General features: G+C 38.3%; 2 protein-coding genes and 1 long non-coding RNA gene across 11 annotated transcripts in view; 1 reads left to right on the top strand and 2 right to left on the bottom strand.

Moving 5' to 3' along the window:
- The window catches only part of LOC111340920 (adhesion G protein-coupled receptor V1), a 63,219-nt gene extending 59,187 nt beyond the window's left edge, over positions 1–4,032 (bottom strand). For 2 of the 3 annotated variants that reach the window (XM_088757630.1, XM_088757629.1), the window contains exons 1-4: positions 3,888–4,032; positions 1,518–1,687; positions 886–1,125; positions 170–274 (exon numbers count right to left, since the gene is read on the bottom strand). In XM_088757630.1, coding sequence (XP_088613756.1) covers positions 170–274; positions 886–1,125; positions 1,518–1,685 — 513 coding nt within the window. In that variant the 5' untranslated portion in view covers positions 1,686–1,687; positions 3,888–4,032. The remainder of the gene's footprint in view (positions 1–169; positions 275–885; positions 1,126–1,517; positions 1,688–3,887) is intronic. The other variant, XM_088757631.1, reaches the window with a different exon arrangement.
- A 7,568-nt stretch (positions 4,033–11,600) lies between these two features.
- Positions 11,601–25,345, top strand: part of LOC111340921 (A disintegrin and metalloproteinase with thrombospondin motifs 7) — a 28,434-nt gene continuing 14,689 nt past the window's right edge. The window contains exons 1-8 of one of the 7 annotated variants that reach the window (XM_022947841.2): positions 11,601–11,754; positions 12,153–12,310; positions 15,028–15,118; positions 15,502–15,638; positions 18,507–18,619; positions 18,792–19,135; positions 23,993–24,161; positions 24,708–24,892. In XM_022947841.2, the coding sequence (XP_022803576.2) occupies positions 18,523–18,619; positions 18,792–19,135; positions 23,993–24,161; positions 24,708–24,892 (795 nt within the window). In that variant the 5' untranslated portion in view covers positions 11,601–11,754; positions 12,153–12,310; positions 15,028–15,118; positions 15,502–15,638; positions 18,507–18,522. Of the gene's footprint in view, positions 11,755–12,152; positions 12,311–15,027; positions 15,119–15,242; positions 15,382–15,501; positions 15,639–17,521; positions 17,646–18,133; positions 18,299–18,506; positions 18,620–18,791; positions 19,136–23,992; positions 24,162–24,707; positions 24,893–25,345 lie in introns of those variants that run through there. The other 6 variants (XM_022947845.2, XM_022947844.2, XM_088757531.1 and 3 more) reach the window with 6 other exon arrangements.
- Positions 16,447–17,430, bottom strand: LOC148732195 (uncharacterized). The gene is made up of 2 exons (XR_016000214.1): positions 17,115–17,430; positions 16,447–16,686 (listed from the first exon to the last, which is right to left on the bottom strand). It is a non-coding gene; the product is annotated as an uncharacterized LOC148732195 (long non-coding RNA).

Genomic DNA, 25,345 nt, shown 5'->3' on the forward strand with positions numbered 1-25,345 from the left:
TTGCTTTTACTTTCCCTTGCTTCAGATTATAATTCAAAATGAACAAAACACAAAAATTAAACTGGTGTTGATTGGTTAAGCTGGTTTATATCTTTCTGTTCAAGTGGCTTAACCTAGAAAAAAACTTTGAGCTAGAGCATGATTCCCAATGAGCTAAGAATGTCCATACCCTCCAAGACACTTGTACTGAACTTATCAGACCAGCTTTTCTAACTAGTTTGATGTTCTTTGTATTCTCTCCTGCTGACACTTCATCCACTACAATTGGTCCAGTCTGGAAAAATACAAGAGATCATGTGATGTCAGTTAGTAATAAAAAATACTAATTTATGCTTATAAAAAGTTGAAAAATTCACAATCATAACATTATTTGGTTTATCGTAGATATGGACCAACAAAAAAACACGGAACCTTGAATAGCAAAACTCTGAGCTACATTTCCTTATGGGGAATCAGATTTTTATTTGTTCTATGCCTGTCACAGAGCAAATTTAACATTCCTTTCTTTGATGACCAAGTTCAAAAAAAATTTACCATTTTTTAAGGAACAATTCATACCATTAGTACATGCATATAAAAAAAATTAATAAACATGAGACAAAAATTTGTGCTACATGAATTTGTGAACACAGTTACTGTTCAAAACAAATCAAGACATGTTCAGGGTTGTTGGCAGATAAAAAACAGCACGGCTACCTTTTCAGTGATTGCTCGGTAGAGCACCACAAGGCTTCTGAGATTACACAATAACTATAATCCTCTGATATCCAACAATATCTTTGAGCTACTTACCTTGAAATTTCAGCCAGAGGCCTTATCTTTTAGCTACAAACTTGTGAGTTACAGAATCATGCACTTCTCCACAGTTTATCCATTGTTACCTACCTCATTGAACCCAATGATACCAAATGCATCGTCATTAGCAAGTATTGTTAAATATGCCACTGACGGTGATACCACGGTTCCAGATCCTCCACCTACAGTCAGGTCAATAGAGAATGTTTCATTGGCCTCAGGAATTGCATCATCTACTATTGTGAAGACACAAGATCCAGAGTTCTGGTTTGGCTTAAATTCCACATTCTGTGAAAGGCCATCCACATCGTCTTGAGCAGAAGCATTCATCTGAAAGAAAATCAAAAGTTTAAGACTGCTTTGCTGAAATAGTAGGACTTCAGGTACATATAGGTGTATATAAGGTAGGTGTAGATGCCTGAAGCATCCGGGGAGCTTCAACCATGGCAAGCCAGTGCCTGGATGGAAAACTACCCCTGTGAGTGGCAAATCTGTACCACCCTGCAGTATTGGGTACCAATTGCTGGCACCCATCAATGCTTGTTAATTAAAATTAGAGAAATAAAAGAGGAGAGAGGGTTTGGGAAACCTTAAAAACAGACAGTAACACCTATACTGTTCTATACTGAGTCTGAAACATAACTGACACCAACTTCATAATTGAAAATAAAAGGTTTTGCTACATCAAATTAACAAATATTATTGGTTTTTGCCAAACCAACCTGACATGTAAGAATCACAGTCCCTGTCATAGATCCTGTCCTTGAGACTCCAAATGATGCTTGAGTAAAGGGCTCTTCTGACAATTCAATGTGTGTGTTTGTAAAACGAAAATTCCCATCACCATTGGCACTTGAAAACAGCACCAAAAGTGCTAAGAGATGATTCATCTCTGCAGAACAAGGATTAAATAACATTGAGGCTATTGTGGGGAACCAAATCAGAAGTCAGTGCTGATGTCAGTCTTATGTCGATCATCAACACAAACCTTAGCAGCCTAATTTTTAAATTTGTCGAGATCTTTGCTAGCTTTGGTCTTGGGCAGTGATTGGAAAACTACATGTACATTTAGTTGAAATAATTATTTTGTTCACGACTATAATAGCTTATAAATAGAGCACTATCACTACTTTTGCATAGTAACAGCAATATAAATTAGTTTGTCAATATTCTTCTCTTTTTAAATTGTTGGAACTTGAGGATAACATTTTGATAGTGAAGTCTGTTCATCTGGGTAAGGATATTCCTGAGCAGGACTGCATGTCAGCAGTGGTGACTGGCATTTGGACAACCTGTGTGGAAGTCATCATCATGCAGGGTCCAGTGAGAAGTTACCAGACTACACAATCAAATATTCGTATATCATAAATGTTGTGTTGAGAACATGACTGTGAGTGAAAGTGTGTGTGCATGTACCAGTACTTACAAAAAGAATCATGATCAATATTAGTTCAGTTTGATATAACACCAAATTATGGAAATGTATTTTTTATCAGATCTGTAATTTTAAGGGGATTAACTAAATACCCTGAGCAACAGTTGTGAAAAGTTATGAATTCTTCATGTTTAACTAGAGAGCTGGCTCTCCTTCTCAAGCAACATGAACATTCATAAGTGACACAATCCTTGAAAGATACAAAAGGTGACTGAGTTACTCCTCAGCTTTCTTTTTACTTGTTTTTCAGTGAGAAGAAATTACTTGTGGGCTTTTCTACGACATGGATTAACTAACACAATTTGGAATTATAATGTTCAAAATTAAATAATTATGTAAATTTTATTCCATTATTCAAAGAAAAAAAAAAGCATTTCATTTTTATTAAAGGAGAAATGAGAACAGAATGTACATAACACAGACTTTTAAAAATCATTCATTCATAATTGTACGATACATACCAGTATACATCTCAAAGAAATTTTTGGAGAGTAACATCATCTCCCAACTTTGTGTGAATTATTTAATATTTAATTAGGAGGCAATTTGGATTTAGCTATCATTCCAGCTCGTGTAACCTTGTAACCTTCTTACAGCTCTCTTTCTTGACTACGCGTACACTAACCACAAACAAACTACGGTGAACCATAAATGCAGTTACAATACGAACGTTCTAATCAAAATTTGGAAAAAAATAAATAAAAGCCTCGCTATCATTCCTCAAAGGCACAACCATTTTAAAAACCAGGAGATTGAAACAACTTTTAAACCACACATCCGCGTCAACTACAACATTGAATATACAATATAAGGATCAAACGACATCTTAAGCTATAAAACTAATTTAACGTTCATTCTTTCCTTTCCTCTTTTAAAGATAAATTCGGACGATCTCTTTCGAAAATCTCGAGTAACGCGTAAAATCAAGATGCTTTCGAATTACGGCATAAAGAATTCAAATGGAAACAACCGGCTTAAATCATAGTTTAAGAATACATTCTCCCGTCCATAGCAAGGTGGATAAAACAAGCCTTGTAACTTTGCAGATAAATTAAAACTTTCAAACTTGTTCCACTCGCGCTTTTAATCGAATAGGCTTCGAATTTTGAAAGAGGACGCATTTAGCATTACTTATCGGCCGTATCCATGGACGCCATTTTAAGGATTCTGTACAAAAGCACACACACAACTGCGAATGTCGAATTTCATGAGAGGAAATGTCGATTCGGAAGCATTCGATAAAGAATTTACAAGAACAGCAGCCGAAGTAATTTATTTCTTAATGGGTGAATAATAATATCTCTACAGAAAAGCACAAATCCAAACCGAATACTTACATTATTATAGCACAGCTGCACTATGGAGACGAGTATTCAGTTAATTCCGTCTCGCGCGCGAGCAATTATGGTTACTTAGCAATTTGGGAACTGCACTTTGGCTGAAGAACTCCACCAATTTTTATCGCTGCTATCATATTCGACTTCTCACTAAACCTTGAAACAGATCAAGTCTTCTGATGAGTCAAACCCGAAGAAAAGAAATCGCTCAAGTGTCTGTGTAGGTTAAACTGCATGATATTTGACGAACAAAACAAACCTCTTGTGTTCGGAAAGTTAAACCTTCACATGCAAACCATATAACTGGTAATGAATCTTACCTGTTAAGCGGGCCAAATTATCTCTCCAAACTCCCAGATGCGTACAAGTACAGCGTCCTATTGAACCATTTTTTTTCGTTTGTGTAAAGACAGTTCAAACTGCACGACTCAGTTATGCGTAATTCCGAAGCGTAACAGCGACGTCACAAGCCAGTAGTGCGTGACAAGCGTTACTCTGCCTCTCCGATGAACAATCATTGGACGCCCGTGCCTAGTAATCCGACAACAACAACAATTTTACATTTTTCGGCTTTTAAGAATGAAACGATCCAAAAAAATGGAAAAAATAGATTTCTCATCGGTTAAAGATTTGAAAAAGAGAGCGCACGAACTGAGCCACTCATAAGACGAAAATCAAAAACAAAACAAAAATCAAAATTGTCGTGGACGTGGGTCCTTCAACGAACACCAAGAGCTTTGACAAGGGACCACAGTGGTCTTCAGTCAAACTGGATCACTATAATAGGGACCCTAAGCAATCAGGACTAAAACTCCGTGGAATACGTCTATTGAAAAATGAATTTATGCATTATATTTTCGCAAATGGCTAGATATAATTACAATCTCCAACGGCGCCAAAACCCAAACTACAGCGTAACATATAAGCGAAACGTTGAGTTCTAAATAGAAAAATAATTCTAAATAGAAAAATAATGGGAAAATAATTCGCCGTTAGTGTGCCGGTTCTCAAACCACGCAAACGTTTCTGTTTTCACTTTGTTGTTTTGTAGAGGACGGCTTGCTAAAGATGTAAATAATTTTAAAAGGCACAAGCTGAGGTATTGTTATACTCGTTAACTCTATTGTTTCGCCACGCGCTCATTGCCGCTGCTGTTGTGGTTTGTTTAAGAAAAACCACACCTGTAATGATAGCAGCTTTACTTATGTCTTCTCCTTATTTTCCTCGGAGAACCCCATTTCAAGGCCGAGTTATCGGTCTCTCCCTTATTTTAGAGTAAATAGATGATCAGCCTGTCTGAATTGAACTTCATCTACAGTGGAATCCCGATTTCTCGAACCCTCGGTTTCTCGAACCTCTCGTATCTCGAACCAAACCTTGTTTCCCTTGGATTTGCTTCACTTGTACTTTCACCCCCGATTTCTCGAACACCCGATTTCTCGAACCAATTTACGTTTCCCCTGGAGGTTCGAGAAATCGGGATGCCACAGTTCTTCGGTTGATGTTACCGTCTCCTAGAACAAAGCTACACTCTACAGACGCTACAGTCGATCAATTCGAAACTTCAAAATCCCACCCACGGGAAACCCCCTGAGCATTTGAACTTTCGAAGATTGGTTCGTTCAGACTCCCCTTCGCTCTCCCCCCACCCCCTCCCTCCACCTCCACCTCGGGCCAATATGCGTTCAAATACCCCAAACAAGCAAAATTTTGTCACGATAGCGGAACAGAGAACCCTCGCACAAGTTACGAAAGTCGTATTTGGATAAAACTCCTCACTTTAAATATTGAGTTCTTTATTGAGTACTAAATTAATAAGCCCCCCCCCCCCTCCTTGATTAAGCTCCCCTGATGAGCCACCCACCCAAAGTACCTGAAATAAATAAGACCTCTAGGGGACTTATTAGGTCTTATTGGAGAATTTACGGTATTTCTAGATCTAGATTGTTCTGAAGCTTTAACTGAGTGCCGTGAAACCAAAACCAACGCAGTCACGACAGCCAAGCGGCGCGGGAAAACGCATACCCGCTAATTCTCCACAGTTATAAAACAGTCAAATTCAGTTTGCAGCTACTTCTGTTCTGCATGATCACTTGTACAAACGCCAGATTTCTTGACGACTGAAATTTTATGGTATGAATTAAATTCCTTGCATGGCTCCAAAATTAGATTGTGAACCGATTTGTGTTTCCTAAAATGCAAGACTTTACGGCGACATGGCATGAAAGCGGTAAATAACTTTTCCGTCAGTAAGTCCACCTTCTTTTTGTTCAAAAGCTGAAGGGGTGGAGAAATCGCTCGAAGGACCCTTTGGCGAAAACTTTTAATTTCGTTAAATTCGGACTATTTAGAAACTAGAAGAACCATTTGAGTGTGAAATCAGAACCTTCGGAGTCAGAAGATACAAGAGCTCCCCACCGCTTGATTAAAGTTACTAGCAACAGTACAACGATTTGTGGAAGATATTAATTAAACTAAACGTTTAGAGGTCATTGTTTTAGTGGTTTAAGTCTCCATTTATCTATTCACCGGATCTCTTTTTTATCAAGAAGTCTATTCATGGCACCAGTTTGGTCCAATTAATGGTGTTTTAGGGTCTGTTGAACAACAATTAAAACGAGACGGATCAAAATCCTATCAATCCGTGCTTTGTAGGCTATGGTACAATGTCTCGCACATTTGTCAAACTATCAGTATTTCAAGTGTCCTCCTCCGTGAGTCAGATGTGCACTGGTGAAGGGATATAGAGGGTGGACCAACTTCTCCGCGGTGTATGCACTTTAAAGGTAACTTGAAGATTGTAGAGCGTTATTCTTGAAACCAAATGATTTGAGTTCAGATGATTTAAGGAATTTTGGAAACAATAGGAAAGTCCAAAATGACACGATATTTATTAATCCTATAAAATATAAATCAGTAGAGTACTTCAATAGACGTCATATTTTATATGACCTTGAAGATTGAGGTCTCGCTTGAAAGTAAACGAAAAGCGTCCTGGGAAAGCTTAAGCATTCGGAACGGAGCGTCTTCCATCCATAATTTTTGAATTTCTGTCAAGGAACTAAGCAGATAGTATAAATCACATAGTAGAATCTCATTGTAATGCTTTTAGTTGAATATCATCACAAAGAATCATTAATTAAAACTGTGTCGTGTTCATTCAATCAGCGGCTTTGAAAAGTTAATGTTGCCGAAAGTTGGAGTTTTGGCGTGTGCGGAGAGTTAAGTCACGTCATCGGCTGTGGCCACTGTTGAATTAATGGATATCGGCATTTCAGAATAATTGCTTAAGTTTGCTTTCGACAACAAAAGTCGTTTGCGTTTTCAATAAGTGCTACTGGTAGATAAGGGTAAAAATTACTACACAAAAAAATAGTTTCTTTTGCAAGCTGAAACAAAAACGGCTGGTGAACTCCAAGCGAAGAATTGTGAATGAATGAAACACGATTTATTATGAATTGCAAGTTTTGTTCGGTTTTGTCGAGTGAATAATTTGTATCTAAGTGCATCCGATACGAAGTTGTTTATCGGCTGAGCGATCCACATTGAGGCGCAATACGAAATAGCTAATAGAGCTAGTGCATACGTAATTTTTAATATTGTACCAAAGTTGAAACTCGAGGTTTGTGGCAATGAAATAATGTAAACTGTCTCTTCTAATCCTATTGTAAAGTCAGTGAACCGAATCTTAGAACACGAGAACAGAAAGACAACACAGAATTCGAAAGACAATTTTCTAGTGTTTTACCTTGTGCTTAATCAATTTTCTTCGCTGCAGCCTGCACTTTCAATCGAATTGATACGTTCAAGTACTGACGAACAATTTGGAAACAGGAATTCATTATGCCAACCGGAGACAGTCTTTAAATTATCTTGATATTGCCTCCAGGGTAACTTGAAGGAGTCGGGTTAATTGCTTAAATAGCTTTTTGATAGAGCGTTCAGATATCTTAAAGTGGCTGGATACAGTTTCCTAAGTTCCGACTGGCTATATTCAGAGCGCTTACTTAAAAACTCAACTTCCATCTTTTCAAGAGAATGATTTTCTCACGTCTCCTTTCATAGATAATGTATTTTCATGTTAAGACAAAAATCAGTATTTCTTCACATCCATAGCCTTCATTTGTTCATTCATTTATTTTTTGGCGTCAAACCAAGAAAAGCGCCCCGTTTCAGATATATCAATAGGTTCTTTAAATATATGGTCATGACCAATGTCGGCCTCATGAAAGAGGAGGGTGGTTTAAATTAAGACATTTGCAAATGTTTATGTGGAGGAATGTCATCTATACTCTCTACCAGCCCGGGAAAAAAGACGTGTGGGAAAATCGTTCTAAGAAGTAGATTTAGTGTGGCAGGGAGATAAAAGCTTTAGGGAAAAAGTCACGGTATTCTGTGTCATGAATTTTAAAGTTATTGAGAATTGATTTAACTAGATGGTCACAAAACAAAACCTTAAATTGAAGTAACAAATCGCTAGAGAAGACAAACACCAAAGAACTACGTTCAAAATAAGCCAAGAAGGAACGAAGAAACGGGGGCTTAGTCAGTATTTATCAAAATGAAAGTCACGCTTGCGAATCAGTTCCAAGTGAATTACATGAAGAGGATTATACCGTTGCACTATCTTGCGTGTCAGCAGTCTGGTATTCACTCGCTTGGCGAGAAGGACAAGCAAACGAGGCTCTTAACGCTAGCAAAAGTCCTACGCCATACAGATTTTTGGGATTCGTGCGTTTTGATACATACCTACCTATACTTTATTTAATCTCGAATTTGGAGTAGCTAAAAGATAAGCTAGTATCTTCGAGTTACAAGTATAATTCTAAATACTACTAAAATGTAAAATGTAAAATTGTAACATTCCACAACTTAACTATGAGAAAGAGTCATACTGTAGAATCTTGCGCTTGAAATCAGAAAAGTCAGACGTTCTAAAAGAGTCCGGAAGAGATTTCCATATTTTTGAAGCCATATATGAAAAGGAGTGAAGACCATATGTAGTAGTTTTTGTAGACGGTAGAGACAAAATATAATTTCCACGTAGATTATAGGATACAGACCGGAAACTAAACATATTTCTTAGATAGCCTAGATAGCAGTTAAAAGGCAAGCCCTTGCACAATATAATTAAGAAAGTCTGAAGGCGTCTTTTATACAGAGATTTCAATTGTAAGATTTAACCTTTCTAATTCACAAAATTACCATATAAAAAGGGGGTTACGGACGCTCCAAGACCGCCTTCCCCCTCTAGTTACACTTAGTTATACTAAAATGTAAAATGTAAAATTGTAACATTCTACAACTTAACTATGAGAAAGAGTCATACTGTAGAATCTTGCGCTTGAAATCGACGGTCTTGAAATTGACGGCCTTGAAATATTATAGATCACATGTCACAAGAAGCACAAGCTATGACCATGATTAAAGGAAAAACTACGTCTTTCGAATTCAGCATGCACCACTAAATTTGTTGGCCAGATTGCAAGCTGCTCTCGGGATAAGAACCGCACGAACTTCGTGAAGTTTATTGGCTAAAGAGGAGCTCGATGCGATTTGCGCCATTGTATAAGCGATACTCAGTACTAGAAAGTTATCAACTCAGGAAAAATATAGCAATTTTTGAATGCGTGTCAAAACTTACTCCAGAAATCCACTAGATTTGTATTATTACGCCGTGACATTCTGTAATGCAGCAAAGTAGAGCGTGAGAGGCTCTCGCGCTCAGCGAAAGGCGAAATGTGGAGAAGTAGCGATACAACCACGTTGCCAGGGAGAAAACGAGGGAGAGGATAGGCTAGGAAAGCATTGTCCCCAATCTGCAATCGGCTCCCACAATTTTTTTTTTTTGGAATGTTTGACTCACTTAAACAGTTCTTCAACTGAGGTACTTAAGCATTCTTAACAAAGAGTCAAGTGCCGCAAGTGGTATCCAGTCGTTTCGTATCCAGGTACAGTCGATTCGTACATAAGTTTGAGTCGGTTCGCATCCAAGTTTGAGTCGGTTCGTACCCAAGTTTGAGTTGGTTCGTTGCGAAATTTGAGTCACTTCTTACCGAAGTTTGAGTCGGTTCGTATCCAAACCGCCGATCGACTGCGCGTACGAAACGACCGGTCACCCAACAAGTCTATTGACTGAGTTGATTTCACCATAGAAGTCCTTCTACACTCTTAACCAATCGGAAGCTTTTGAAATTAGACACGACTAGATCACTCAGCTCACCAAAGCTTGGGGTCCGATACTTCTCTAAACGATGAGTCTTCATAGGATTCTTGAGATAATTCCTTCCGTTCCCATCGGGCGTTTGGATCACGTTGGTTCTGGTTTAATGACATCTTACTCGAAATACGTTTTATCTTACGTGCGTAATCAGTAAAAGTCTTACCTACTTCTGAGAAATGGAGACAGGCTCTTTGAGAAATCCGTCGGCTCAAAAAACGGTAAATCCCTCAGTAAATTGGATTGTAAACTCAATGATATCCTGTACACGATACCACTAGCTTCAACGCCGAAGAATAAAAAATGATAGAAATAGCTAAAAAGATGTCCTAAAATCTTTATTGATCTCCCAGGAAGAAATCAGTCATGCTTCCGGCTAGAGGACACGATAATTTGACAAGAAATATCAAATTTACTGTTATCCTGCCTTATCAAGGTATAAAAAAGTACATACGTGGGACACGAACGTTTCCATAACTCAGTCACAAACAGAGCGAAACTAAGGATCAGTTCCAAAAATAAACTACAGACATGCTAACTAGCACCCTGGTTCACGATAGCTTATATTGATAATAGGGATTAAAAGCGACAAATTAAAGACCGTCAAAGTGGAAAAAATATTTAATCATTTCTTTCTTAAAACGAAGATTCGAAATTTTCAGATAATACTGTTTGGATATTCCTGCTGTGATGGCTCAGACACCTTCCTAGGTTACCAAAGCCCAAGCCGATACCTCTAAACCCGACGCAGATGACTTCTGCGATTTGTCTTTTTTTTTTTTTTTCATTTCTCAATCTGGTTAATCTAGTGATTATGATTTAAAGAAAATCAGTGAACTTCTCTGTGTCTTCATCACCTTCCAAAATTCTCCTATGACTTTCTGTAACATTCCTTAACTGACCAAAAATTGAGAAAAAAAACTTGAAGTCAGAGGAGATTGGATGATTACTTTAACAAAGGTAAAACTCTGATTTACCAAGAGATGTATTATAAAAGACTGGTCAATCCCTTGGCCAACAAATATGCAGAAACAGACGTCATCTGTTCATGAAGTTTGTTCTAGAACATCCTGACTACAGGCATAGTTTATCAGCGCGTCGCTGATTTTATCCACTTACTTGTTTCGTACCTGTAAACAGCCCGAACAGATAACCTCATGACTCAGGCTCAAGACTCGTCTCAAGCCTTGTATCGTGGGCAAAAAAAGCGTATTGCCGTAAGATATCGCTTGCCACACTGGATCAGAAGTTCTTTGATCTTTTTACTTTCGTATTCATAATAACGCTCTTCAAAAGAGAGGGCAAGAGGGAGAGAGAGAGAGCTATCTAGAGAGGGTGCCAGTACCGGACGTCGCTAACTTAGGCGCGGAAAATTATGAATATGGACTTGCAGCAAACCAGTGAACATCACAAAAAAATAAATAGATAAATAAATCCTAGAGCTATGTAATCCCATAATATTCAATTTAGTTTGAGCTATGTGAGTTTTGATGCGGGCTGCTACTCAAGATCTGCCTGACTATCTACGATTCATTTGTTATCGCATCCTTCTAATTTGGTTCTCGGCCTCTTGTCACGTACACTAAAGTAAACGCTTGGTGTTTCAGATAATTCCAAAAGATGCTTAAGGGTGTATTTAAGAAGATTCTCTAGAATTCAAAGTCATATTAATCGCACTAAAGCTTTTCTAAGAAACAGTTTATCAGTTTTTACAGAGAGCTGGATTACGGTTTTGATACTTTTATCTCCGCGCCTAAAGATTTGGAAACCTGAATATATCAATTAAGCAAACGCAATCAGTTCATGGCCGGAGGTGACAATTTTCTGGTTAATCAAGAAAGTAATTAATCATGATGCCTACGTCACGACACTAAGCTTCGTTAGAAAACCTCAAAATATTAGTTGGGTAATGTAGAAGGATAGAAGGTTTGCAATGGTTATGATGCCGTAAAACAAAAAAAGTTAAGGTAAATGACGAACTTGGAAATGGAAGCTGGACCCAGCCTGGGCCTCTTCTATTGATATGTTGATCCTAGCAATCTGGCAATTACACCGATGGCGATAAATTCCCTCGCTCATTTTACTTTCAACCAAATAAGACCATTTTCTAAAACTGAGGCAAAAACGATAAAAGAATGAGGCTTCAAGCTACAGAGTAAAAGTAGAAGCGTATGTAAGCGATTATCTAGAAGTGTAGGTATGTATGTAGAAGCGTATGTACGCGATAAATTCCTTCGTTCATTTCACTTTCAACTAAATAAAACCATTTTCTAAACGGCCGAATGATAAAAGAATGAGGCTTAAGACTACAGAGTAAAAGTAGAAGTGTATGTACTAATCGTGGGTTTCTGTCCTTCATTTTCAGCGGAATTTTTTTGTCTTGCGTGTTTTCCAGCTCGTGAACTTTACACTCCGGCTGACCCACTAATAGGCCTTAATGAGGCTCTTATGAGCCATTCAGTTTAAAAACGCAAGCACTTCTGGTTCTGTACCATTATCTTGTTTAACTCCAGCAAAACAAAGGTAAGTAAACTCTTCATCTTTGCAATGTCTTTCCGAGCCAATCATGTCTTTGTCCAAGTAACTTCATGATACGGTTAGTGGCTTTTGTCAAATACCTTGACTTCATGATCACTTAAACAATATGACGATCTAATCTCGAGGAGGTTTCACCTCGATCGTAAGACGACGTAATTCTGCATTTATCATGTCAAATCTTTAAGAGTTTTTAAAATAAATTTTGAGGGGAATTGTTTTTAGAGAAATTCTTAAAGGGAGGATGTTAAAAATTGTAAGCTAAGATATGAATGAGACTTAAAACTAAAGTTTGAGGTGGACGGTAAGTAGGCGGTAATCCGGAACAAGAATGTAAAGGGTTTGTGAAGGTAAAGTTTCTTCTTCTGTCCTGTCTTCTTCTCTGTCTTTGGGTCCTCTTCTCCGCTAAAAATTTAATTGGACTCTTCCTTCGAAAATGGCTCTATGTTCAAACCATGTTCTCAGATGTACAGCCTAACTAAAGAAACATGTCGCATTTCTGCGTCGAATCTATTCCCTCTATATTTTCTTAGATAGCAAATAAAATCAATCTACGAAACCCAAAGTTTTTGGTCAATTTTTAACCTGAAATATTCGTGACTGCATTAGAATTCCATTCTACAGTTATCTTGTCATTATCTATGGAGGTGGTTGCATAACGGATCATTTCTACAAAAATCTTGTCTTTGTTTGGGTAAAAAATTCGGATTATGACCTTAAGATACTTAAATGTCCCACCCAATGACTTGAAGGAGTTATGTCTCCGTTAAACCATCCCGTAGAATTTGGGGAGCCAAGATATTTCAACTTAAATCTTTGGTATTTGTTTTACAAACACTCCCCTTAACAAAAGCCAATATATAACAGATCCTCGATGACGCTCACACTTGGTCAGAGCTAACTTAAATCGTGACGAAACTTTTAAGAGCTGCGCAAGGAATCACGCATAATTCTAACGGTTAATTTTACCTGATCAGATTTTACTTAGAACTGCTTAATTAGATAAAATCTTGCATTCTGATTGGTTAACGATCGAAGTGAGGTGTTTAGCGTGGAATTGCGAGTTAAAAAAAACGAGGCTAGGTGATGTTGTCCGCATCTACATGTAGGTAATAACTGTCGTCAAGTTGCAACTCCACGACTGCGAAAAAGTGATTCAATTATGCGATTCAAGGAAAATCCATAACCTGACCCGTGAATTCCGCGTAAATTGCACTTGAAAACTGATATTGTACTCATCGCTTCGCGATTCGTGCAATATCAGTTTTCGCGAGCAATTTTACTTGGAGTTCCTTCGTCAGGTAGTGAATTTTCCTATAGCATCGAAACCCATTTGGTGCGACTCAGTGGTCTCCAGTACTTTTCTTTCGCGTTTAATTACTCTCTAAAATTGCATATTCCGTGGCATGGTAACGATAAATGCTTCACGATGCCGTCCAGCTCCAGCTGTCCGACAGTCAGGCTTTTTATGACAAGAGTAGATAAAATAATGATAATAAAGAAAATGCTAAACACGGCGATAATAAAGATAATAACCATTTCGTGTGAAATATCACAATGTATAAATGGATGTAGAAAATTAGCCGCACCCCCGCCTCCCCCACCTCCCGTAAAGCGTAGCCATGGTAACCTACGTTGCTCTTAATGTATTCAATGATGAAAAAGTTGATTCATTATTACCATAATTGTTGCTAATATATATTGAAATGATGCCTATTTACATAATAACCAAATATATAAGAAGAAAACAAGATAATGGCTTAGCTTTCAAAAAAAAAATGTGAGAAAAAAACTAGGCTAAAAACTTGCTTTATAAAAAGTCTAAAAACATCGTATTAGGTATAAAATAATGTCAACTACAAAACTGCTAAACACTTCTTGACTCATTACTATTCGTGGCTTTGGCTAAAGCTCCCTAGATATATCTTCTCAATGCCTTAGCAAATATTAGCATGTCCTTTTTCAATATCAAAGACAATGTCCGACAACTCCCAGTGAACTCTGCTAGAAACTCGCGAACCTCTTAATACTGAAGTAAAGTAATGCTGATCTCAGTAGCGCAAAGGACACTCTTGCCCTGATCCACGACATTGTTGTCGCACAGCTCTCGCCCTTCTTTGTAGCAACTAGCTTAGCAAGTCTACTATGATATCGCTGTTAATATAAATCATTATAATTATAATAAGTACTAGCATTATTAATATTATTAGACATTTGACGAGGTTTAACAGTGATAAAGAACTCAGATTCTTGTCACTGGAAAGCAAACAAACATCATATGGATTTGGACGAACTTTGCACTTTCAATTCGCTATTTAACAACAGCAACAACATAATGTTGAGAAAGAAGAATTTCAAAGGTCACTGGCTAAATACCAGTAGCTTAGTGTATTAGTGCAAGGTGAAAAGCTCGAGTTTTCTTTGGCGTGCAGTTTTGTACGCACTCGATCAATACACCTTATTCCAAAATGGCTGAGACTTTATAATTCTTTTATGTTCATGTAAATTAGCCCTCGATGCCTCGATTCTACCAAGAAATTCTTTTCAATTCTGAAGATGCGATCGAGGCATCGAGGGCCAATTAACATAAGTATAAAAGAATAATACAATGGTGGCTATTTTGGAATAAGATGTATGGAGCCTCCAAAACGCGCAGACATGTTGCGAGTGGAAGATTATTTATTTCCTACTTCCCATTTCTCTAGCGTCAACCCTGGCTGGTGCAAACAAAAACCGCTAGACTGCTCTGTTTTATCTTAAGATGCCGGGTGCCTCTTGTGATTGTTGATATTGAAGGTTGGCAGTGGAATGTTTTTGTATAGTAAATTTAATTAAACCAGAGGGCTAGTATCCTGAAAACTTAATTAGGCCTTCCTGAATCAAGCTGACCAATGTCTCAAAAATCCGATAATGAATAATTTGATTTACATCAGAAATCAAAACAACATAACAAGGACTCTATAGTTAATCAGGCCACATTTGGCCCAACCAGCTTCACCAGAAACAACCAAAAGATTATATTAGAAAAAAAAAACTGATTGAAGGCTACAGTCGTAAAGGTAAAGTAGAAAAAATGAAAGAACTAAGAAATATAGCCTAGATTCTGTTTCTCTAACAGAACATTCCGGAGTCCAAAAGCTTGCACTTGGAATAATATGTTCACTTTAATTTTTCAACAGGAATAAAATCAAGGATTGTCTATCTATTTCCAAAATATCGTCACTGTGTCATGCAGTTAATGTTTGTGTCAATAATCACTTGAGAGAACTACTCACTTGTAATAACCAAAGGGATAATCAAGGACTTGGCTGATGAGGTAACTATTTTATTTCACTTGAATTAACTGTTAGGTACAGTATTTTAGTGTTGAAGCGCAAAAAAACGTAACGGGTTGCCATGTAACGGCGTCTCCGATTTTCTCCAGATTCTCGGGACCTTACTCGGCAGTCAGAACGGCAACGCCAAGGAAGACGTCGATTAAAAAATTAATTTCTACTTTTAATTAGAATTTCGAAAATGGCTGCATGTGTTTACTGTCTCATACGACGCCACGCCTCAACCTCGGCGTAACAAGTAGCGTAGAGTTCCAAAAGGAAATTAATACAATTTATTGTCACGGTTTTGGTTCGCAGACGACGCACATTTTAGTGATTTCACGTTGTTGTTTTGCAAAGGACGGCTAAGAAATGTACAAAGTTTTAAAACGCACGTGCTGAGCTTTGTTCTGCCAATTAGATCTTTTTGTTTTTCCACGTCTTCGTTGCCGGCGCCATCGTGGTTTGCTATAGGTCCCTAATACTCGCTCCGAACACCACCCAGCACACGTCTATCGCGCTGGTAAAGACTAAAAAGAATGATCCAACTGAAGAAAATTTGATAGGTAGAAGAATACCAAAGATGAAAACAAATCAAAAATGAGCAAGGAAATATTTCGAATAAATAAGAAACTGTAGCAAAGTTCGCGAACTTTGAAATTAGCTGCTAATGGGAGTAAACAGCAGTTTGTTTTGATAGTCTTGAGGAGATGAATCCCTTCCTTATTTTCCCTAATTCCAGGGTGTTTGCAATGCGTTTAACTACAAATCTTTCAGTGTTTAATCCGAGTTGGGCAAAGAGAAAACAAGAAGGGTCAAATGAGATTTATTTAAAAAAAGGACCCCTTTTGCACGATTGCGTTCGTCCGTCTCTATCCACGGTTTGAAAAATGGCAACTACAAAATATTGCTTCTGTGTTCATGTTCGCTCTAGGAGTCTATTTGAAATGGTATATGTGATTTCCCATGACTGCGGCTTCACATTTTTAAGCCTTCTAAGAGTAGTTGGACTTTCCACATGGATAACTGGTTCCTCGAAGGCTCCTTTGCCTGAAATACACAAGTGATAGGTGATATAAAATGAAACTTAGCAAAAGACGAATTCTATCTGTAAGTTAAATACGTTTCCAGCTTTTAATCATCGGGGAATTTAAAGGAATTTCGATATTACGTCAAATCCGGAAAAAAAAATTCCCAATAAAGGTCAGTTCGTGGTCGGAAACAGACTAAGCGTCGCTGGTTGCTAAAACCGATTTTCCTTACATCTTTACACGCTTAGGCATTCGACAAGACTTTGTTATTGCATGTTAAAACAATCCTATCAACACTTTCCTATTGCTGCACGCGCTTCTTTCATGCTTCCTTTCTGTTATCTCAATCATAAGCGAACACTAAAGACACCATATCCTCAGTTTTTGCATTGCGACGCCAAATGTGTTAATTAACTGCACATTTTCTCGTTTGTGTAATATTATTACCTTAACGCTGTCTCGCACGCATAGTCTGTTGACTGGTGAGAATTTAAGTGTATACAGTGTGGCTAAGAAGGCCAAATTCACAGGAAGTTACTTTAAATTCCTTAAACCAGCCAGTGCATGCGATCATTTGAGGTTGCTTTGTTCACTTTTGTGGGAAAATGCCGGTTAGAAAACCTCATCAGGTTTTTTTTTGGATCCGTCAGTGAAATATGGAAGTTACGCCCATTCTGAAGTGATAACTTCGAAGGCACGTTCACAACTCACGTTTGAGTTGACAAACCGTTTCGCTAATCCTTTCTAACGTTTGATGTTTTAATCCCCCTAACCTATTGACTGTTTATAATCCGGTTAATAAGGACGATTATCACATCAAGGTAGAGTTTGCTTAGAAAACGATTCAGCAGCGGAGAATACTAAAATTAGAGTTAGACGGGAGAAAGCTCGAAAGATAATTTGATACAACTGAGCAATTTAAAAAAAAAAGAGGGTCTATGGAATTCCTTCGAAAGTGTCTCTTCAAATCTGCTGTAGGTAAATAATTTGTGGAATGCTCTTTTCCTTTTACTTCTGAAAAGCAAATAGATAAACAGTTGTTTTCATTTAACTCCATCAACAACTGTCTGAGTATTGCTCTTTTGTCTAAACCACTGACTTCTAATTCAAGAAAAAAATCTCCTGAAACTACGGCAAGTGGAGTGAATTTGTAATGCGTCATGACAACACCGTGTCCAAATTTAATACGGGAAGCCCTGATATAAAAATATATTTGCATTTGCAAAAACACAGCATTTTGTGAAAACACTTTCCAACTTAGCTCTCGCGAAGAAAAGACATTTTTGAACGTGATGGCAGATTTATAGGGTGTTTAGTTTCCTATATTTCAAGAATCGTAACCGAATATGCTTCGCACAGCGAAATTCAAATTTAAGCTGGTCAATATTTTGCTACATTTGTCAATAAGTTGTGGGTTAGACTCTAATGTGCAATTTCTGCTCCTACGTCACAGATGTTAACACTAGCTAAGTAGACCTGTAGAGATCAAAGGTATACACGACTCTTGCATCCTCGCAGTCTCTCTATCTGAAAGTCTAATCTCTCTGCCCTAGAGATTTGTTGGCTATATTTTGAAAATGTTCTTAAGTGAATGATAAGTGTCGGGGAAAACATAAAACGAACAGGCTGGGGTGAGTATGGCTTCGTCTGGGCAAGGTGTTTCATGGAAGCGTTATACACCTTGACCGCAATTCTTGGCACTAATTGACACTTCAAGGTTCTGGGAAGTAAATAATTACATAGCTCGGTGGAAGCGACTCGGATTTCTTTTTCCTCCTCGAAAGCACTTAGCCGGCACAGTGAGCGACGAAATTCAAAGCAGATTTCATCTCTTCACAGATAGCCTTGGGCAGCCATGATGTTTACAATCTGCTCTAGTGGAGTTCAAGTTTTCTTGCTCCTCGCTCATCTTGCAATCTCCGGCGCGTCATGGGACGGAAACACAAAGCAAGGTTAGTAAAATACAAGAAAATCGCTTAATCGGAGGCTTTCGTAATTAATGTTTTGAGTCTCGCGCTTAGCTGTTGACGACATTATTTACAATTTATCATCTGGCGACTTGCAGACTTTTAAGTAGTCTGTCTTCGATGGCCTCTTAATTGATTTTCTGTTCTCTGTTCACAGAGGGCCTGGTAAAATATAGCAAGGAATTCAAGATAGTTATCCCCTCAGTGCTCGATAGGGACGGTAAATTTATCTCGCACGTGGATTACAAATCAAAACAAAATGACTCAAGCACTGAACAGCGCAGCGGTGAGAGCGAGGGCAGACTTCTGCTCTTAGAGGTACCGACATTCGACGGGAAAAAGCTGCGTCTTGTTCTCACCAAGAATACGAACTTTACAGCGCCTGGACTGATAATCGAGAAAGGCGGTCAAGTTAGGCGACACAAGCCTGGCTGTCATTACACAGGGCACATTGAAGATCAGCCGAATTCTCTGGTAACCCTCAGCTATTGCCAAGGCTTGGTAAGTTAAGAAGCTTTGTTTATTCTTTTTCGCCCCGTGATTCTACTACAATACCACCCAGATAATTTAGATTTCCATAAAAAACAGTTAGGGACCCAAGACAGTGGGCAGCTATTCCCTATGGATGAGCTTAGAGGTGATCAAAGGTGATCCTTGCTTTCGACGTCTGTCTAAAGAACTACTGCTTCGTGCGGAGAAAAGTTGCTTTTTTTTTTGGACAAAATCACCGTACTAGAGTTTCTTTTTGTTTTTCCATCGCATTTCATAATTCAGGACAATGAGTTTATTTTAATACGTGGAAATCAATACACGCATTTTGCAACGTATCCGACAGTTTTGTTTGCCAAAAACCAGACATGAAAACATACCCATTTTTATGATCTAATATTAGTAAATTCGCCTTAGAAGATGCCTCTCGTTGCATGCGAGAAAAATCGGAAATCCTCTTGATCGACATACCTTTTTTTTTTTCGCAAACCGTTTAGCGCTGCCTCTTTCAAAAGCGCGGTTCAACAGAAGTAGGGCATGTTTCCTGACCCAAGATGCTGGCTAAAAATATCCATTACACACTACGATCTAACAAGGCTAGCGGCCTCTTTGTTGCCTCGAGCAAAAACACGTCATGCCGCGCGAAGAATCTTTTGTTTGGACGAAACAGAGAACTTTGTTACATTTCTACTAAAAGTGTTGATTTCCGCGTGTGCAAGCGATGACGGAAAACTCTTCAAAAAGAAAAGATGCTTTGTTTTGATTCCCACGGTGAAAAGCGACGTTGTGCTTCTGTCTTGTCAACGCAGTGTTTAATCCTTGCTTTTCTTCCGTCTGCATATTTGAATCATTCTTGGTGGCGGATTGGGCGACCTTTTTTCAGGTGATATATCAAAGATGAGTGGAGATATTAATGTTCGCAAACCATAGCATCATAAAAATGATAAAAACCTAAACAAGCCAAAAAGGATTTATTTTTCACCTTTGTCCGATGACCGTGCAGTCGCTACCCACAAAAAGAGGACGGACACGCGGGAAAAAAAAAAAGATTTGTTGAAATTATTTGTTCTATAGAGGTTTTGCACAGCAGCCATGTTGGATGGCAGGAACAATGAAAATATTTTGCATAAGAAAGAATTTTTTTTCCCATGGGTAAAATAATCTATTGTTCCTGCCATCCAACATGGCTGCTGTACAAAACCTCTATCGATTCAAAATTCAACTCCAATTAGCAGGAGTGACTTGTATTACAGTGGGGCGAGTGTCGAAAATAAATATAAGATGTGTTTTTCTCTCGTGCTCATCATATATAGATAAATGGACGATTACCTTTTGTCTCACGATATAAAGTCATTAAAGTTTAGTGACTCCATATCTTGAGTCCAACGATTAAAAGTTCATTTGATCGAAATGATTAAAAATTTGCGCGCAATTAAGATGTCATGTGGTGGGATCCCAAAACCTGGAGTCAAACTGAGGTAAGATTCCTCAGCGTACATACAATCTCTCTCAGTTGCCCAAATGTTTTCAAGGAGTGCGATCTCACATGACGATATCTGTGCACTGTCATTCGCTTCAGCTCATAATGATTGGACCAGCAATTTCGAAGAAAGTTGCTCGCGGAATTTTCTTTTAACCGGCCAAGGTCAAAGATGCCTTTTTCATCTATCCGAAACTGCCATGTGCATGTGTGGAAAAGAAACGAGTTTTACAAGATAAGCCGCAAAATTACTGATGAAACCAGAGTGTGAAAGATCGTCAGCATCAGGCGACATGAAAGGATTTAGCGGGAAACGAAATCTTAACCGTTAATATAACCGAAGTAAAAGTTGTTGAATACAGTTTTCCTCGCGTTCATTAAATATTGTTTCAGCGACGAACTGTTTCGCATTTCCCGTGTGTATCCAAAACACTCATTCATCGTTCAAAAATATGATATTTATAAAACATGTTAACTCTTATTTGGCTTCCTGTGGAAACACTTCTTTCATGCAAGATAAAAACCACCCTTAAGAATTTGTCTTTCTGTTGTTTGTGGAACATCTCAGCCCGCGAAAAATAGAAAATCCTTGCAAGCACAGCGAAATCTTTGTCAGCAGATCCGTAGATGAAATCTGATATTGTGGAGCGCTGAGATGGCATTTTAATCGCGTTTTCTTGAAGCATAGAAACCTTTGCGTCTGTGCTTTTTGAGAAAATAAAGATTTCAAAGATTGTTTACATTATTCAAGACTCGCTCTTTTGTCTATTTGAAGAGCACTATCGCAAATGACATCTAACGAAAACAAATCGTTGTGACGTGTCGGTAAACAGAAGAACGCAACAAGTAAAGAAACAGTTGGAAGCCTTATCTCTTATCTGTCTGTAAAAATTCTACTATTTCGATATCGAAACGCATTTTTTCATCCTTAGAAGCCTGCGAAATGACTGACGAAAGACCGCTTTTCTTGCGTGCGCTGAAATTTTGTGTTGCTTATCAGTCCGACAACCAATTAATTAGACACCGTGCACGTGATTAGCTGCAAACACTAATTGATTTTCCAAATATAATGACTATTGATGATCAGATAATTTAATTAGCCAGCGCCTTTATCATTTCATTTATCTTTGATAAATGTTTGTGGAAGACTCAAATTCGTGCTCCTAGGTCTGTGACCTCCAAGCCAAATCAATCGCATGCGATTCCACCAAGTTTGTTTAACCTTCTGTAATCCCCGCCAATGATCCCTAGCTAATCTCTCGTTACTGTCACAGAGTATTCTTTGATTCAAATCCGATATCTCCCTACACAGTAAAGAAAGGGTAGAAAACCTATCAAAGTACAATTTCTGGCACTTTGGTTCTGAACTTTAGTACTTCACAACAATTACCAATATAGATCATGGGAATAATCGTCTTTCAATGAGGTCAAACTATCCATTGCATAAATATTGTACATCTATTTTCTTGTCATTTGCAGAAAAACAGTATCCCTAGATATTCCTTACGTTCACTTAATTCCAGTCTGTCTAGAATAAAAACTGAAAAATCAATCATCTTTTTGCTCATTACTGAAAGAATTCAGTAAAAATTTTCCGCACACATTTAGTAGCGCTGTTTAGAGTATATATGCCCCAGTTGAACGGAGTATGAGCTTTTTTTTGTCATCAGAGCATGCATCGTTCTTTTTCTGTCACTAAAGGCATTTTCGATTTAGATATATACCATATCTAACTAAAATGATTGTATTGCATGTCCAATTCCTCAAATCTACTTAGTGGATGACCCATTTCCAAAGTAGGTCACCATCCAGAGGGGTATTTTTTTCAATCCACAGAGTTTGATTTCGTGTTAAAATGTTATTTTCTTTCCAGAAAAGACATCTGGCGCCACATTTTGAGAACCATTTTGACCTTGTCCACTTGAGAATCGAAAACGCGTGTGATATTTAAGTGGGAAATATCAGATGCGTGCCTTTTCCGTAAAGTCCTGAAGGGCTGTGTTTCAAGGTCAAGAAGTTCTCATTTAAAATGATATTGTGTGACACACTTGAGATGGAATTCGATGTGGCTAATTTCTTTCACATTGCTTTTATCATCAAACGCATTTGGCCACCAACTATTTTGTGAGACCTGTCCTAGAATGTCGAAAATTCAAAATTTTTCTCGCCTTTTCATACCAAGAATAAATATGTGGAAGTTTTGCACGAAAGGAAACCTCACTCGAGCACGAGTTCTAGAATTTTCGGGGTTTGTACAATTTCAAACGTAATTTCAGTTTTAAGTTGTATGCGAATCACTCAATAATTTGTCCGCACTTTTCATCGTTAAATTTTGTTTCACTTATCGCCAGGAAAGAGGAAGTTTTGTTTTTCGATAATGAAATTTCAATTGGCCGTTTCCCATGGGCTGTGCACCATTCCGATTTTTGTTCAGAGCCGTATTTAGCGTAGCAAGGAGGGGAGGTTTAGGAGGCTTTTGCGACAGTAACAACGACAACAAAATCAACTCTAAAATCAGAAAACCAGAGAAACATTTAAACAGCCATCTGCAGTTTCACTCATACATGCAGCAGTCTTCTATAGCGAGAAATTACTTCTCCGTGTGTTAACCACAAGACGTAATTCTATCAGTACTGAAAGAGGAACTATTACTTAACGTCTTGTCTAGTTAGCTCTGTATGCGGTCTGTTGCATTTTGTATATCTTTACACTTGAACTAAATGGTTAGAATTACTATTATGGGATACATTTCCTGCAGGAGGGGGAAGGAGTATTCAACAAAGTATAATGCAAATGGAGGAGGTGGGGTGGGGTGGGAGTTGGGAGGAGGTTGGGGTGGGGGTGGGAGGAGGTTGGGGTGGGGGTGGGGAAGAGGTGGGGTGGGGGTGAGGAGGGGGCTACCCCTGGTCAAACACTTTATCCCGATGATATCGATTAGACGAAATGTTATTTATCGCGTGAACTACGTTTCTTAAGACAAACTCAATAACACGAATATATCAAGAGCTCGGGAATCAAATGGGGAGGACGTTTGTTCGTGTTATCACGAGCGTAGGACAAAGAATGACGAGTAATTGAACCTCAGACATGTCTTTGGATATTTCGTTTCGATGCTCTATCCCTGAGCCACAGAATGAGCTAGACCATTAATTACAAGGTTCATATGTGACACGCATCCTGCATTCTGCAAGGATCAGCAGCGTCGAAAGTGTCATGTGCGTAGATATGATGAGAAAGATGATTTTCTTTGTCTCTCGTACGTGACAAGTCGAAATAAAACATCTTCCTAGACGACTTACATCGTTAACCACTTCTGGAAATCAAAGTTTGAGCAAATGAAAAGTTCAATTCAGCTACATTAATAACTATATTCTATCTTGACATTTCAGAGAGGTTTCATTCAGACTGAAGACGGAGTTCATTATCTCATTGAACCTCTTCAAGACCGTAACGCCACACGCGCCAGCAAACGACACTTACATATTGTGCACAAGAGGTCAGCGGTTGATGGCTCTCTGCTGCCATGGAAACAACAGGACCATTTATGTTCAGATCAAGGTACAATGTCACTGCTTCGATGAGAAATTTTGCTACATCTAATATCTAATATCATTGTAGTCTCGACGGCAAAGAATTCTGGGTATGGGATTGGTGGCTTAGAGATCCTCAGCATTCGGGGTGTCATTAGCGGGTACGAAATAAACTGATAACAATAAACAAAAGCAAAGACAGACAAAAATCACATTTCGATGTAAGATGGTAACGAAACGACACATACAACAGAATGAGCACCTGTGGGAGGTTAGTCTCGTACCCAGAATTTCCACGGCCGAGCGGTGACGGTAGGATCTGAGTACGAGGTAAGGTGTTGTGCGCCATCGAGGAAGGTAGGATTGAAGAGTGCGGCTTGCGAACGAAATGGGGCTTATGAGCATGGCAAATGAGTAAGGTGAGTTCATAGGAGCTAGGAGTGAAGGGGTTTCACAACCCAGGATTTTACGGCTTTGTAAGGGAGGAATAATTAGATAAGAACAGTTGTATTTAAAAACTTTGGAAGTTAAAAGAGTTTTCTTATTTTTTTTTAAATTATCATTTCACTCAAAGAGCCGATAACCCTGAATCGCCGACTCCGTTCGCCATTCCTCGAGATGAGAAGCCGACAGCATGGCCGTCAAAGACGGTCAGTAAGCACAGAGAAAAACGTGGAGATGCTCATGGTAGCTGATAAGACAATGCATGCGTTTTACAAGGACGGGTTAGAAGAGTATCTTCTCACTATAGCGAACATGGTAGGTTGGCAAAGCTGCGCGCAAATGCCGTCTACTTGGGAAAAAAAACATTTTTAACACATTTTAAGTCTTATTAGTAGGAATTTAATATATTTTATTATGCAACTTTGAAGTGAAATTCACTAATTAAACCTTGAAATGCTCAGTGCTTAACATTAACGTCGGATCTTGCAGTAGAATTAAAGAAAGAGTTGTCGAAAAGACAATTTCATGATCAAAGTCTTTCCAAGTCGTGAAGCCATTCTGAAGTTACATGCTTTATCTTTTTAACTTTAAGAGTGATTGACTTCTAATTTCTCCATACGCCATCACCCTTGATTTAATAGTTTTCTAGTTTTCTAAATTTTTTTATAGTTGGTGTGATACCTCTCAAGGTTTTACCGACTCTCACAAATGTAGTTAGTATAATTTCAGAGCTGAGCAAAGAGTTTCCAGCAATCTGATTGGTCGAGC

Source organism: Stylophora pistillata, chromosome 4, assembly GCF_964205215.1.
Source record: "Stylophora pistillata chromosome 4, jaStyPist1.2, whole genome shotgun sequence".
Lineage (NCBI taxonomy): Eukaryota > Metazoa > Cnidaria > Anthozoa > Scleractinia > Pocilloporidae > Stylophora > Stylophora pistillata.